The following is a 17,490-nucleotide window of genomic DNA, read 5'->3' as shown; positions in this document are numbered from 1 at the left end:
TGTTAATGTTCTTATGTTCACCAAGGCTACATTTATTTGATCAAAATGTTCTGTTTTAATATATTTTAATTGTTTTAAAATATTTTTAATAGGGCTTAGTGATTAATTGATATCATAATAAAATCGTGATTTGAGCATGCATGATTGCCAAATTGTTTTATAGCATGATTTTGTCTGCGCCCCTGACCTCCCATAGTATGCTATCTGAACCAATCAGAATGCAGCATGCTTAAATGTAGCACAACAACATAATCGGGCACAACGACAGAGAGTAGGCTACAGAAACAGGGAAGATGACAGGAAAAGGACTTGGTGGACATGCTGGTTTTCAGAGCAAAAAACCTTTAAACATTTAAAGCAGCTAGTTTCTGCCACTGTTCTAATTGTAGTTATTTGAGAGACTTTAGTCTGGGTTTTTTTTTTTTGTTGCTGTTTTGATTACCAACTTTTCCCCCCCATATGTCTGAGACATTTTGTTACACCTTTAATTAGAGATTATCAAAATTGTGGTTAAAATCTAAATCTCAACAATGTATTAATTTAGTAAGTAATTTATTCCTCTGATGGCAAGCAAATTTTCAGCAGCCATTATTCAAGTGTTCTTCAGAAATCATTCTAATATGCTGATTTGGTGCTCAAGAAAAATTTCTTATTGTTATTAATGTTGAAAACTAATGTTCTAATCTTTAACAGTAGTGTATGTTTAGGGTGTGTATGCATACATATCTTTGTACAAAGCTCTACCAGGTTTTTGTTGTTGTTGTTGTAGTTTTTCATAAGTTTTATCTGTATTTATGTGTGCACACTTACTATTGATTAAATTATATGTTAATAAAGTCTGAGAAAGATCAAAATAGTCTTACTAATTTAAACAAACATGTACTCGATATACATTTGGATTGTGAACATGAGCCTGTGTTCAAAACACTAATTACTTTTTTAGTTTCTACACAGACCATTTTAAATTAAAAACACACATAAACAAACACGCACACCCACATACACACAACAACATCACTCTTTTTAACAGAGCCAACCCACCCACACACCCTAAAAATAGCACAGCAAAATCTGGAGCAAAAGCACAATCACTGCCACAACCTCAGCTTATGGAAAGAAAGAAAGAAAGAAAGAAAGAAAGAAAGAAAGAAAGAAAGAAAGAAAGAAAGAAAGAAAGAAAGAAAGAAAGAAAGAAAGAAATGAACTAGAGGTAGATTACAGCCTGAAGAATTATAAGTTCATAATTACTTATGTTATGTAGTGGGACATTTTAAATTGTAATGCATGTCTTCAAGATAAAGTTTTGGACTAAGGTAGTTCTTGGTTGTTGAAAAATCTAGTGAGCTACCCACTCATATAACAAATAATAAAGTAAAACAGTAAGCAGGGGTTAGTTCCTGTGTGATTTTCCCAGGGGTTCATGAAAAACTCTGCATTAGTGTTAGCTAAATAAATTTTGTTAATGCTAAACTCTCCCTGTTTCTCTAGTCTTGAGTGTCTCAAATAATCTCTTTCAGTAAGGATGCCACCTTAGAAGGTAGTTTCCTATGTAGAGAGCAGAAAAAGAGGCAACCCACTAGGTTTTGGAACAGATCTGTTGTGTCAGAAGCAAAGCAACCTCATGCAGTTTAAAAAATGAGACTGCAATTATGGTCCTCTCTGATTCACCACCCTCCCTTCAGGTCTGATCTGAAAAACCCAGCTTTTCTCGTTTTAGATATTCTTTTATCTTTTATGGCATTAAAATTGTGCTTAATCCCAAATGAAACAGTAGATATTGGGAGATTGTTCATCTCTGGTTCTTCAGGTGAGACCTGCAACACAACACCACATCAATCAACTTGCATATCTAATCTCATCATTCAAAGCAATGCGGTGTGAAACAGCTTGCTTCCTCAATTAGCCAAAGTGAGTTTGTAAGTTTGTCCGTGGTAAGAAGAGGAAGTGGGTTAAATATGACCGCAATCTTCAATCTGGACCCATTTCTGGTGGTGTATATGTGTGTTTTGGGAGTTTTGCAGGCTAAAACTCAAACCATGTTCATTTTCTTAAAGAATGGCAGTATATTTGATCTCTTTCAACTCATTCTCTCTCTGTTTAGCCTCTAGACTTCATTGTTACATAATGTATTTATAGTCTCTGAAATCTGTAGATAATAGGATAAAGAAATATTAATATCCTGTTAGTGTGCGTTAAGAGCCATCAATATGGTTTTAACAGATTTAGTGCAGGATGCCTGTTATATCCTTTCTTCCATTACACTTACTGAGGTTGATGCAAATCACAGACATATGTTTCCACATGGAAAACTATATGATGTGGCTGTGAGGAAGAATATCCGGACTGTTGTGATTTAATATCATTATACAGTGGGTGACTGATCAGGATGGAAGAGCGATGACAAGAACACACGCCGTCAGGTCTCATCAGGTCTAGAGCACAAAGATGAGAGATGTGAGTCGGCTTTCTTCACACGCAATGACTTCAGCATAAAGCAACGATAGGGTTTTTGTTAAACATGTTGATCTGATCAAGAATGCAGACTAGATAGTTTCCTTCTCTAAAGCGGCCTGTACACTGTAAAATAACAGAATTCAAATCTGAAGATGTAATTATATAACAGATGTTTTTTACATTTACATTTTTAATCTGACACAGAGTCAATGTAAATACATTTGTGAAGGAAGTGCAATTGTTCGAAACAATGGGTCTGTTCCAAAACAAAGTGAGCTGCCTTGTTGCCTACTGTCTACACAGGAAGTTACCTTCAGATATGTCACTTTACAAGTAGTCGATTAGAAACGCCCAACATTTACAGCACACACACACAAATGGTGCCATAATAAGCATAAAATTACACAGCACACACAAATATTGCATAAAATAGTCAAATTTCAAATATACTGAACAATCTTCATTTATTTTTTTGGTGTTAAATGGTTATACACACTCAACGGCTGCATTATTAGGTACACACCTGTTTGATTGCTTGGTAACATAAATTACTAATCAGCCAATCACATGGCAGCAACTCAATGCATTTAGGCATCTAGATGTGGTGAAGACAACTTGCTGAAGTTCAAACTAGGGCTGGGCGATATGGAGCAAAAAATATATCTCGATATATTTTGCTATATCTCGATATGCGATATATATCTCGATATCTTTACAGGAAAAATAACCCCCCTAAAACTACTGCAAAAACAAATATGCCAAATATTACATGTTTAGGGCCCTAAAAAATAATGTCTTATTTCTTTAACGTCTTATTTTTTTCTTCACCATATGCTTTATTGTTACCTAATTCTGTGTTTTAGCATGTGTAATTATTCAAATGCATAAAAACAACTTAATTAGTTTTTTAAAAAATCTTAAAATAGCCTTATGTGAAATTTTTTCCCTTCAGAAATTCTGTGTATTTACATTTTTCTGGTTGTCAGATGAAGGCATAAAACATTTATTTAATTTATCTTTTAATTATTTAAAATTAAGCAAACTTTATTTTTTGGTAAACAAAGGGGATTTACTATTAAAAATAAAACATGGAAGAAATGTTGTGTGATTATTACTTAAAAAAATATGTTCATTTCATTTTAATAATAGTAGAAGTGGGCTATCTACATTCTGCTGTACAATAGTAAAATATTTCTGCCAAATACTTTTATTTTGACGGGTTAACCGTTACAGTTCTGTGTATGTGATACCACAGTCTATGTATGATGTGATATGAGCTAGTCTTACTCAAATCAAACGGTCAGATGCTCATGAAGTGACTCTCGGTGCAGTTCTGGAGATGTTCCTCATGTGTTCACATCTTTATCAGTGAGAGGAAAGACGCTGAAATCAGCGCGAGCATCACGCGCTTCCTTGTGTTTAATGAATGAAGACGCGCTTCTGCGCCATTCGTTAACACAGACACGCAGAACATGCAGGATTCATATTTAAATAGACTTTTCCGGGTTAATATTTGCAGATATTAGTCTATATCGCGATTTGATTTAAGTGCATGACCTACTTTTGATAATTCATTCAAAATTTAACCAATTCCGTGACATTCCGCGTTAAACTGTAAATACCGTTTTTATGAATGGATTCCGTCAGCGTTTTCTGCATCGCGGAAATCATTGGGCCCTACGTTAGACATCTGCCTTCTGTTCGTCCTACGCCTTAAAACCAAAGTATCTCCATATAATGGAGCCAGTTGTCCTTTTGTTTTTAGACTTTGTTTTTTAGACTAGTTCTATACACGCGAAGGGAGTGGGGACAAAAGCAAGGAGGCGGGGGCGAGCGAGCGGGGGCGAGCACAGCACAGAGAAGGCAAAGAAGCAAAGTGGCGGAATCAGAATTAAATATAAACAACATATCGATATATACGATATGTCAAAATCCATATCGTGTTTAAAAAATATCTCGATATATTTTAAATATCGAGATATCGCCCACCCCTAGTTCAAACCAAGCAAAAAGTTGGTGGTCCCACTGACTTTGATCGTAGGGAAAAAACATATTATGGATGACACTGTTTGGTTACCCACATTCTTCAAAATAACTTTTATGTCCAACAGAAGCAAGCAATTCATTCAGGTTTAAAACAACTTTAAAGTGAGTTAAATCATTTTTGAGTAAACTATCCCTTAAATGTTAATAAAACAACAAAACAAAGATAAAAAAAAAATCACTCACTGCTTTTGAATGAAGAACTTTAATACAGTGGCTTTAATAAGAAGAATCCATGTATAATTGATACAGTGAAGTGTGTTTTATTTTTATATTTGTTCTTTAAATTTCTTGAATTCTCAAGCTAAATACACCTACTGTACCTGGGAAATAAAGCACTTTTTGTTTTATTTGTATATTCTGTGTATTTATAATCTTACGATAACAACGATAAAATAATGACAAAGATTTTTATCTTTGCCCACTTGTTACCTTGTATGTCTTTGTTTTTAAAATATGGAAATTAGTTTGGCTGTACTGCTCAGACAATTTGCAAAATAGTAAAAACCAACATGACAAAGAATAGTAATCCAGAAAAAAAAATTGTGGTATGATACATCGCCCACCCCTACCTCAAACTCAAAAGGTCTATATATTTCAAGAGAGACCAAATATGCTTGTCAAACACCAGAGAACCACCTACTAACAACACCTGCTTTGCCTCAAAAATGGAAAATGACAAAATATGCATGCTAAACGAACCTCACTCACAAAATTACAGCCTGCTGTGGAGAGACAGGTCGGAGATGCTAACAAGCAGTTAGCTGAAAAACAGAGCAAGATTATACAACTTGGGGAAAAAATCCTAAAAATCTGTTGACAGCTCTTGTATTGTAAGACTGTCTACCATATTATAATAAAAGTCATGTCAAAACTACTGCGAACAAAAATAAAAAGAGAAACACAAAAATTGACCTCCACTAAAGCCATTACAAACTAGATGTTTTCAACAGCACTGTACGCAAATATACATCAGCAATGTTCAGTCTCTAATGGGAATATAAAATCATTTACAAAGTTATTGCCAGTTGCACAGTGTCATCCACAAGATCATCCACGATAACCTTCAGAATGGTACACTGCCTCTAATGAGGCAAGGAAGAAGTAGAAGTAAGTAGAAGTAAAGAAGTAAAGAGGAAGCAAATAAATGAGGCTACAGAAGGATCCAACGGAGACCCATCAGTACAACCAAACCAGACAATGATTTCACCAATGCATATGTAAGGTAATTCACATCTTAAAAGGTGTTCACACTGGATTTTAAGGTTACACTCACAGGACACTGCACTTATTCGCAATCACAAAAGTACATTATTTGCATGTGTTTTAAAGCCTTGCTGGATAAACTTTCCTCAATGTGCTGTTCAGACATATTTTGAAGAAAGTGACAAATACATTTTATTTGTTAGTGACTTTAAATGTAAAAATACTATCTACTTGTGTTTCCTCACAACATCTCATCGTAAAGTTTGTATTTTAAGTTTCTTAAAAAAGAGATGAAGGCTATACAAAACTGAGAGTTTCCTCCATTGAAATTTTAATCAAGTTGTCAATTATCCCTTTTGGTCCAACATCTTTTCGCCAAGCTATTCAACACACACATTTGTGTACACGATCTTTCACATGCACATGAATGGAAGGGAGTTACCCTGCATTACCCTGTTAGGTACATCAACACAAAATAAGGGAAAGAGGGAAGAGCTGTTCCTCAAGGAACATTCAGTAAAAAAAAAACTTGGAATAACAGCAGAATTCTCAAAGGCACGATTAGCCTACACAACCTTCTCCAGAACATCCCCACACATGGAGGAAGAGAGAAAGCAGAAAAAAGTGAAGTCAAGAAAGCAGAAAGAATGGGCAAAATCTGCTAAAAGAACATATATCTAAGTACTCATGACTAAAGTAGGACTAATGCGTAACGTTTATAATGAGCGTTTCTGCAAGAGCTCAATAAATCATAAACTGAGAGAGTGAGGAAACACAGTAACTACCCATCTGCCTTATCCCTTCTTTCTTCTATCTCTTTCTGGAAATATATTCTTTTCTTCTCTCTTATCCTCTAACCTGATTGTTAAGGACTCTCTCGCCTCCTCTACTTTCTAGATTTTTATGTTTATCAGATCGAAACTGCAACCACAATCAACTCAACCAGCATTTTAGAGGACAGAAAGAAAGTGTGTGGAACATGAGAGATGGAGAAGGATGAGAAATTTAATTTCTCCAACTATGATGGAGTTTAACTGGATTGGAGTCTAGAGGAATCAGGTCACCTAAACGCACCTGACAGCCATGAGAGAACGAGAGAACATGAAAGAGAGAGAGACAAGTAGAACTGAATCCAGCAGGTCAGAACAGAAATTAAATATAGAAATAAAACAGTAAAGAAAATATAACAGAAAGAGCAGAACAAAACAAAACAAAAACATAAAAAGAAGACATAAAAGAACCAAATGAATGTCATAAAAAATTCTAAGAATTGAAATAAGCTGAAACAAAATATAATCATAAAATATATATATATTCAACTTTATTTAAAAATATCTTAAAGATTAGAGATACTGTCTTTGCAACTAACGGAAATAAAATATGTTTAAATACTAAAATTAATAAAACTAAAACAAACAAAAATAAATGAAAGCTGTATAGAAATATTTAAAAAGTGACAAGCAGATAACAAAATTAATAAAACAAATTAAAATTAAAATACAACAATAAATAGAATTAAATAGAAATACTATAATAGTAAATAAATAATAAAACAAACAGAAAATAAGAATGGAAAAATAGAATATGAGAAATGAGAAAAAAACCATAGAATACAACATAACAATAGAACAAGACAGAAGAGAATAGAACAGTATTATAAAATCTTAATTCTTCATGTGTTCAGTGACTGGGATGCCATAGGCAGGGTTTACCTCATGATTAGAGATTTCCTGAGAAAGTTCATATGAGTGTGTGTGTTAAGGAAACATAGCTGTGCTGAGGAGACACTTCTGTTTATATTGAGGTCTGAGGGTTGATAGGGCATGGGAGACAGTCAGGATTGTTATGGAAACTGAACTCATCCTGAGAGAAGTTTTATAGAGTGTTTGTAGAGGAGGGAACTGCTGTATGGATGACTTGAGAGGCTGCTGGTTTGGTGTCGTTACGGGAACCTAAACCTGCCAGATTGACTACTATGGTAGTGATGTTTAAAAGGCACTTGAGAGACACATGCACAAACATGTGATAGAGTTCAGGTCAGGGCAAACTGATCTCAAGGTCTGTTTGGCTGTGAAATTGGAGAATGGCAATGAAGAAGGAATCATATTACATTTGCACACACAGAGCAAACATTCAAACTCATGCATGCACACAGACTGATAAAGAGCCCACTATTTCCACAAGACATTAATTAAGTCTCAGAGGAACAATGAGGATTTCCCCTCTCAGACAAACAAGAGGAAATCTGAGGCCTTTATGACAAAAAAAATGGACCAAAACTTCACACCTGTATATTTCAAAAGTCATTCAACTTTAACCCTTTCGAGTCGATTAACGCATATATGCGTTTTGAGTCATTTTCACCTGATAACCCCGAAAAGAACTTAAATTACACTCTCAGTTTTAATCGTACAGATAAGAGCAATACATCAATCGAATCTGTAAAGGGTCTAGTTTTTTTTGGATACAGACATAATAACAAAAAACCTTTGTGCACTTATAAAATAAAGATAACAAACAAGGTGCGCTGTCTACAGTCTTTGTCTCCGCTGATCGTCATGTACAAACATTTCATTAAAATGAACTGTAACTCCGTGAATACTCAACGAAGAGACATGAGAGAGATATCTATAGAAAGCCTGGAATGTCTACTTTTAAACTAAACAAGTGCTGCCGAAAACAAATATTCTGAGATAAAGTAATCCATATGAAAACAACGCAATGTCTGTTTTTCATATCTCCGCTCATTGTATCTAATGTGACCACGCCCCCGCGCTTAACGCGCTATTCAGATTCAAACTGAAGCGCGGCTTGAATACGCCCACACAGAAGAAAAAGCAGCCAGACTATTCTTCAAGTTTTTATTTTATTTTACTGTTTGCTTCGCGATGAGAGGACTAAGACATAATTCACCCCAAAAAGATGTGATGTGGTTGAGGATTTGAGAAATGGATTTCCTCAGAAAAAAGAATGAAGCACTTTATTCAGCAGAGATCATAAACATGAGTAAGTCTCTTTTTATTTATTTGTACTAGTTTTCACATAACGTGTAAACATTTTACTAGTTAGACTTTTTCCAAATACTTTTTCCAAACTATAATTCCTGACTAAATGTATAATCAAGTGAAACATTATGAAGTTTCAATAACAATATACAATACTATACCATTCAAAAGCTTGATGTATATAATATAAATGTGACAAATAGAGATAACTCTAACAAATGTAAAAACAATGCAGTTCTTTCGATTTATTCCCCCTAAAAAAACCTGAAAATATTATCAGCTCTTTTCAACATTAATAATAATAATAATAATAATGATGATGATAATAAATGGGGTTTATTTGGTAGAAAATAAGATTGTTAAAACGATTTCTGAAGGATTGTGTGACTAGAGAAAGGATGCCAAAAAATTTGAAAGTCAGCTTTGATTGTCCCTAATAAACTGTTTAACTGCTCCCCCAAGTGGATATTAAATTATGTTGTGGGATAATTAAATATATTCTTAATAAACTACAAACATAAAATTATATACTTTTATTTTGTTCTCACATTCTTTCTTGTAAGTCCTCCCTCAGAGTGGCACAGTTGAATGAGAGGCTCATTATGCAGCTCATTATGCAGGCCTTTGTCTTCTCAGGTGTAAATCACAATGATATTCATGATAGTTGACGCCTACTCACATATGACTTTTACCAACAAAAAGTGTTTTAGAAAATTTAAATCAATATATTGTTTTCTGTGAATGAGTAAACAAGATGATTTTCACATCATTCAGAAAGAAAAATTCTAGGCTACAAGCTCCAGTTCTCAACTTTTCCGGCAACCAATTTTATGTATGTGTTTTATTGCCTTATTCAAGTGATTTAACATTTTTAGTTTTTCACTAACCATGCATAACATTTTTTTTCTCAAAAATACAATCATGTACATACATGCATTTCACATATTATTATAGCCCAGTTTGTGCTGATTACAGTGATATTAGACTTTACCCATTTAGATATTTATAAGAAACTGAAAAAAACACAAATGTCAGGGCATGACAAAACTTCTCAAGGCCCCAAAAATACCCTTAGACTCCAGAGGGTTAATATCTCTGCACTAATACTGGACATTGTGCTGGTGAGTCAAACACAACCAATTATCTCACCAAAACACTTAAAAACCTATTATATCACTTTTTTTTTGGCCATGTTGTACCTGAATTGTTGTAAATAAAAAAGTATTTTGTCTTACCTGTACTAGGAGCTCCAATTTCCTGTCATCCAGGAGATGGACCTGACATCTCCGCCCTTCCGTCATCTGTTGTGGAGGGAGAGAGAGAGAGATTAGTGAAAGCACATTCACAGCAGGGTGAAATCAACTGTAAATACTAGGTCATGGTAACAAAAATAGAACTCTCCTTATACACATGCAGCGCGATTCCCAGTCAAGCAACAGAATTCAATCTCATTCTCTCCCACACACACGCACACACTTTTAAAGTGAATTATCTCACACTGCAGTGCCGATGCCGAGTATCTTTTTTGATGTTTTAAGTGTATTTTGATTTAACTCCTGGTTAAAATACATAGTAAATACAGACACACTTAATGTGACTACCACCAATTTTTACTAAATTTAGAAATCAAATATTATAAAACAAATAATAAACAGGTAGAAAATATGCCATTTCTCTTACAGAGTACTTGCAGACTTTTATAGTCCAGATAATGACTACTACTTTCCATTGCAGATTTTTTTAATGACATATAAAAGCAGCCAGCCACAGTTTTTTTTTTTTTTTTTTTTTTACTTGTTCAGGGTCAGGTCTATCTGAAACTGCTAATACCATAAGTACTGTAAAACATAAAAAAGTGGTTTTTACATAAAGAACAATTTTGTAATCAACATTCATTTCTATACCCCAATGACTTTCACCAAAAAAAAGATATCTTTGTGTGTGTGTTCTGCTGCAGTCAGTCATATGGATTGGTATAACATAGACTAAATTGTGACAAAATATACATATAAAAAAAAAAACTAAAAATTGCAGTTAACTACATTAAATCACTTTGAATGGTATATACATCATAAACATACACATACATAAGCTTCTATTTAAAATTCATCACCGCCTAGAGATCAGGGCTGTGTTAATATAAAACTCCCCTCAATCTGCAATCGTTAATTGATGAAAGAGGGATCGTGGCATGTCATACAGATACCTGCACCAGCACACAATCTGATTAGTGCTTTGATTGCCATCTGGCATGGCGAGGAATGCCTTTTTATCAAAGCCAGAGAGGACTGCTCATAATTAATATTAAATTGAGTCTGCAAGAAAAACAAACAAACTAACAACACACTTTTCTCCAGGGCAAAATGAGTATGTGCATTCAGATGTCCTCCCACAGGGCGTAGTTGGACATTTGTAGTCCAGACACATTTCACCTATGAAACATGTTTGGTATTACTATCGACTGCACGCTCCTATCTCCGATCTCAAATCACTGCTCACTTCCACTAGCTAGCTTTCCATCCACTCTCACACACAATTTTGTGTGAGTGTTTACTTAAGATTGTTGCTTCTGTGCCAAGCCGTATAGTAAACATCCCATTACAAGCAGGTGGACCGACACATCTGTGAAGAACTGAGTCTGACTAACAGCCATGTCATCACGAGAGTTATTCTGCCTTGAGGATTGAGTTGGTTTGACAACTCAAGTACAAAGAACCAAAGAGCAACCTGATACTTCCATTGTTCTTTTCCCTTCAAGAGAGCTTTTAATTTTTTGTTTATTTTTCTCTTAAAGGAACAAATGTTTCGAGGGATTTTAGAGTCTGTGAATGTGATACTAAACAGTGGCGGTAGTTCACATCCATCAGTGGACTTTGCATCCGGTTCCTGTTTATACATCCTGTACGAGTCTGAAAACAGTTCTGCACTGACTCACTCTCTCTAGAGTGCTATTGCGCTCTTATTCTATTCCTCCATGCTTTCACACTCTTATCCACCCCCTCTACCTCTATATTTAGGCCAAATTAAAAGGAAAATGGAAAAAAAGAGAAAAATACAAGACATTTCTTAAGCTTTTCAGCGTGGCTGTGTATGTAAGGACATCAGAATGGGAACATGTGGAGCATTCTGGCTGCCATCAGGAAGCACCGTCCCGGAGGAACACAAACAATGAAGCTGATAAAAGCAGCATGGCTCACATTTCCTCCACGCACACGTGGGGGGAAAAGACTGGAGGAGGGGAGTCACAGGACTAGAAACACATCTTTTCTTCTCCTTCTCCTTTGCCTTGTTCCTCAGTGTAGCTACACAGCCTCCAATGCACAAGCATGTGACAGACCACATGATTAATTGTGTGTGCGTGTGTGTATGTCTTAACAGACTGGTGTGAGTTTATTATTGACCTGTGAAAATGTTTTTACAGGGGGGCTTGACTTGAAGAATTTCACTTGGTCGTGCTAACACTGAATCTAACTCTATCTCATAAAAGCTGATATCCTGTCTAATGAATATGAATATGGTCCAGCCTTTAATTACAATTTTTCTAAATGTTTAATTCCTTCTCTTGAGCTGCACGACCCAATTAGGTCAGCTCATCTAACTTTTATGATATTCATATATGAGAAGAAAAAAAAAGTTAGCATAATTGATCAAAATCACTGCAGCATCAAAACCATATATATTCCAGTTTGGGGATGGGAAATGACTGATCACTAATCTACCAGTGATCCCTTTTAAAGCATATTTTTTTTTTTTTTTTTTTTTTTTTCTTAGATGATAAGTCATTTGGGCAACCTAATAAATTAAACTGGACTAAAACATTTAAATTTCCCATTCAACACCTACTCAAAATTTTACCTATTATAAAATAATTAAACACAAAAAACTCAACAAAATAAATAGATAAATAGTCTTACTCAAGCCTTGTCCAAAGTATAATATCCTCATAGACATTCTATCCTAGTTAAACACTCAAAACTTGACTTTTTTTTTTAACCTGCTGAATCCTATGGAATGGATTTAGACAAAGTAAAACTGCAAAGCATATTCAAATTAGCCAAACCATTTCATAAACAAATGAACACATGAAATGTGCGGTGGGAAGTGCAGAACTGTGAATGATGGTTGTTCCAATTCTGCAAAGCTTTTTGAGGGCACAGATTCCATGTTGGCCTGTTCATAACAAGCGAAAGATGGAGAACCCAGAAGCCAAAGTTTGTGGTGGCTGATATTGGGCTGACTTTCCAAGCTTAAAGGTTAAACTTTATTACCGACCTTGCAGTAGCCCGAAAGCACTGCAGTTTGGTTACATCACCATATTAAACCTCTTAAGGTCTGAGTCAGGCTTGATAGGAACACTTCCCACCACACAATAGGAGATTAAACCTGAGGCTTTGAATGAAGCACATCCTTACAGCCTGAAGCTCGAGATGTCACACCTCCGCTCCACTGAATGAGAACAATCCTCACTGGGGTGTATCTGGAGGAGGAAGTGAACAGCTCTCAACCTCAATTCCAGATTTTAACAATCAGATGCTGAGAATGTTTTGTTTGCAGCAGTGTTTTTGTGTGCTGCGTCTGGTGTGTGGTTACGAAATGCCTCGCCTGTAATCACTGACCGGTGAGTCACTTCTTCCTCAGCTGAACTCCAGTGAGGCACACTACACTCGCAATGCCCTGTGAAGTCATTAAGATCACATAACACACACATTTCAATCAGTGTAATCTTTGTAAATCATTCTTTTATAGACAAAAAAATAAGGGCTGTACAATTATATGGCTTAGTGTGATTTAATCAAAGTATATACACAGCATGTTTCTGAGTGAAGCGTGGCACTTTGTTTTTTTTTTTACACACGAGCAACTCATGATCTGTTGTTTGCAGTGTCTCAAGAGCAGCTCAGTTCACAGTAAATGCTGCTACAAAAACTCATCTCTGAGTCTGGATCGCGTTTGTGAACATATCATCTGCCAACCATCTTCCCCAACTTGAAATGACATCTTTAGAAGCATTTATGTTTGCCCACAAAAGAGAAACCTGAGCTTTTGTGCCAGTATAACAACTTGATGGTTTGAAATTAAATTTAAAAAGCCATCAATATTAGTCATTTTACAGTTGTACTGTAAATTATTTTTATTACGGTAATATTATAATTTTTCTTAAATTCTTGTTTTCTTTTATTTTTTGCAGTAGAACATGACAATAATATTTATTTGAATCTTTGATAATAAATTTTGCCACCACCATCAGCATAAAAACAATTATTATTCATAAAGATAAAACAATAATAACAATTATTATTTTATGGTCACATTATGCACCCCTACAGTCAAGCACAGCAAATTGGAATTGAATTGGATTTGAAACTGGACTCCCAAAAATCGTGCAGCCCTGATAATAAGGTGCAGTTACTCTGATGCACACTGCAGAAGAGACGATTACAGCGTAACATAATCTGATCAGAAGATAAACCCACTCTCTAGTGCAGATTTAAGATTGACCCTGATGCACTGTTTAGGGTTTCTTTGCAGTTTATCCGTATTAAATGCAGTTTATCCGTATTTAATCCTAAGCTACACGTTAGCTTCATTTAAACTGTCATTGAGCATATTGATGTGTAGAAGACAGATATATTCAATTCAGATCATATTATCTGACACAGATATAAAACATGGTTGGAGGAAGTTGACATCCTGGTGATGATAAAGACTGTCTCACACAACCCCGTACACACTGCCGTTATTCACCCTTGATGCACAATGACAACAAAATCACAAATTCAGGCATGAATTAAGTCTCATCATGCACACTGAAAAATGAGGTGACTACAGGTCTGGTTTTCATGCCTGACCATGTGTGCTAGAGTACATCAGCCTGCTGACAACTGCTGCCCTGCAGTGCACAGGCTGAGCAACACAAAAAAGACATCCGTCACCCTGAACCAGCAGGACCACAGCTGCCTAGATAGACACAACCAGGTCTGCTTTGTTTACAGTCTGCTGCCAGACCCCAATCCCAGGCTGTGCATCAAAACGGCTGGCTATCGAGACAACATTTTGAGAGCATTTATGAGGCCATAGGCTGAAAGGTCACATCTCTGCATACCTTTGCATCCTATGAGCATGTCATGGAACATTGCAACTAAATCATTTAATGCATCTATGGTGTTAAGGTAGGCATAGGTAGGCATCAAATTAGGTTTTGAAACACAGTCCTTTCTATGAGTGTGCCATAGGAAATCGCAACCACATATAATATTGTAATGCATCTGAAGGCAAACATGCTCTACTGAGCTGTCTATCTACAAAGCATTTGGGGGTCAATGCAGCTATGATGCTGTCTAGGTAGGCTGTTCACATCTCATTGGACATTGCAAACAAATTTACTAAAGAGAAATACATCAATGTGGAAGTTTTTGAGACAACCCAAATCAACATATTGGCACATATGAGAGGCATTACTATCACATTTAATTAAGATTTATATATATGCATTTCTATGAGGTTGTCATAGAACATTTCCTGTAAGTTAGATCTAATACAGATGAACTGTTCAAGGATTTTAAGATTATGACCGTGATGGTCAAATGTATGCAATCCCTGTAAGTTCCTGTCACTATCCGCAGCAGATCTGATTATATTCAGCTGTCAGCACAGGTTATCAGCCTTTGAAAAATGGATGAATGAGTCTGAATGGGGGAGTAATTGTGACCAAGCAAAGCAAATGTTTAGCAAATTTAGTAAGCAAACTCCTTTAAAAGCAGCATTAATGGTTTCTTAAATCACCCTAAGGCTGATGTTCGTCAAAACACATCAACATTATGAGAAAACGACGCAGTATTTCTCACATAACATGCCTCAGTGTTTCTGAGGTAACGTTAACGTTAAGTGGCTAGCAGGCTAACGTTAGCTGCAGAACAGTTTATACTCTGAGGACCCTCTTCACCTCCTAAAATCGGATTTTATCGATGATATTCTCCGTGTATGGTCAGTAATCAGTAATCCGTATGTCTGAAAAATGTATGTATAACTGTTTAGTTAAGAAAGAAACAGAATGAAACCTCGGATTTTAACGCATCCATCCTTCCCTCACTGACTGACTAAAGCGCGAGACCAGCGCAAAACAAGCGCGCGATTTACGTTACCTTGTTGAAAATCCCTTATGCTCCCGCGTGTGTGAATTCCTCACCGAAATAAGAGATAAATGTTCTCTAACAAAAACAGTAATCCAAATGAGTTAAATCCGATGAGAAAACGTTCAAATGGCGGCCTAAATCATCCTCGCATTCAGCATCTTCCATGTCGTTATTGTGATCCCCGGTGAAGCTGGACAGGCGGAGCGGAGCGGACTGACAGCAGCAGTGCCAGCGCATCCCATCACATCCCTCTCCGCTCTCAACGCGCTGCTTCACAGGGACCGCTGGCCCGCGTCCAGCAAGCAGCTCCGCACAACACTACTCTACTCACACACACACACGCGAACTTGCAGCCCGTCCACAGCAAACCCCAACCCTCCTGCTGTTGCTGCCTGCTTCTTCTCCCCCCCCCGTGACACCGGAGAGGTTCTAGTAAAACCCGCGCGCACACTCAGTCCTGCCTGACATCATCATCATTTTACACCAATGTTGCAATTGTTACCTAAACTAAAATATTATAATAAAATTTTAAGTAGGCCACCAAAATTACTAAAACTATAAAATAAAACATACATATTAAATAATAATAATAATATTAATAATATTAATAATAGCCCAATCTAAAACTTAAAGTGAAACTATTAAAATAAAAGCTAATTAAAAATATTAATCAATAATAATATATACTAATAAAATGGCACTGGTTTACACCAGGAATATTCAAGTGTTTCATTTGTCCCAAAACTAACCACTACAGGAGTATTAGTATACTACCATATATTTTTTTTTTAGACATGCATGGTTTTCTTGGACCTTGAAGTACTATTTAAATAGGCTATCAGATGGAGATACATGTCCAACACAGTATCATGTCTGAAAAGCATGCTAGTAGCATTGTACTTTTGGAATTTCCTGATATCACCACAATATTTCCTGACTGATATCTGATATCTCATATCCTTACTGTCATGTTACTGCCACAGTACTTTTTATAGATGTTAAAATAGTATTTATTTGTACTTTTATTTCTGGACATGGTACTATGGTAATGGCATGTTTTGGTTTGGATTTGAAAATGTAATACCATCATATTCATTGAAATACCATGGGGTACAGTGCAAATACCACGTTTTATGGATATGGTAACGATTCAGTATAGTATAAATCAAAGTACTGAAGTATTACCATCTGACACTATGACTGTAAGAGATTTTCTGCACTGTGGAAAAACATTAAAACTTTTAAAAGAGTGGACAAGAAGGTGGGATGTAACTTGTGAGCTCCTTGGTCTTGTGAAACTGCACACTTACTGTCCAATGACTAACAGATCCACATCTGGATTTGCAGCAGAAACATTTGGGAATGGGTTGCACTCTTTCTCTCCCTCTGCCTGACTTCTTCCACCCCTCCGTTTCTAATTCAGATTTCCCTTCCCGTTTGGTTTGGCCAGGGTGAATGAAAGAGGGGAAAAGGAGAGACGAACGTTTTAAAGATGCTTTCCCAACAGTTAGAGGGAGCTGATTTGTGTGACCTAACACAGATGTCTAACGTTCGTTCACCACAAAGTCAACATTGCATAGGGCTTAAGAAAACTTTTACAAAAATTAGAAGGTGTTTTCCTTTTAAGGGTCAGCCTGTATGCATAAATT

General features: G+C 36.0%; 1 protein-coding gene across 12 annotated transcripts in view; it reads right to left on the bottom strand.

Annotated features, from left to right (window-relative positions):
* LOC113073063 (FERM domain-containing protein 4A-like) overlaps positions 1–17,490 on the bottom strand; it is a 127,433-nt gene that overhangs the window by 31,789 nt on the left and 78,154 nt on the right. For 10 of the 12 annotated variants that reach the window (XM_026245960.1, XM_026245959.1, XM_026245958.1 and 7 more), the window contains exon 2: positions 9,944–10,009. In XM_026245960.1, coding sequence (XP_026101745.1) covers positions 9,944–10,009 — 66 coding nt within the window. Of the gene's footprint in view, positions 1–9,943; positions 10,010–13,120; positions 13,186–13,324; positions 13,383–15,850; positions 16,244–17,490 lie in introns of those variants that run through there. The other 2 variants (XM_026245962.1, XM_026245961.1) reach the window with 2 other exon arrangements.

Source organism: Carassius auratus, unplaced genomic scaffold, assembly GCF_003368295.1.
Source record: "Carassius auratus strain Wakin unplaced genomic scaffold, ASM336829v1 scaf_tig00011294, whole genome shotgun sequence".
Taxonomy (NCBI): domain Eukaryota; kingdom Metazoa; phylum Chordata; class Actinopteri; order Cypriniformes; family Cyprinidae; genus Carassius; species Carassius auratus.
The sequence above is the reverse complement of the archived record's forward strand: the minus strand, read 5'-3'. Positions and strand labels throughout refer to the sequence as shown.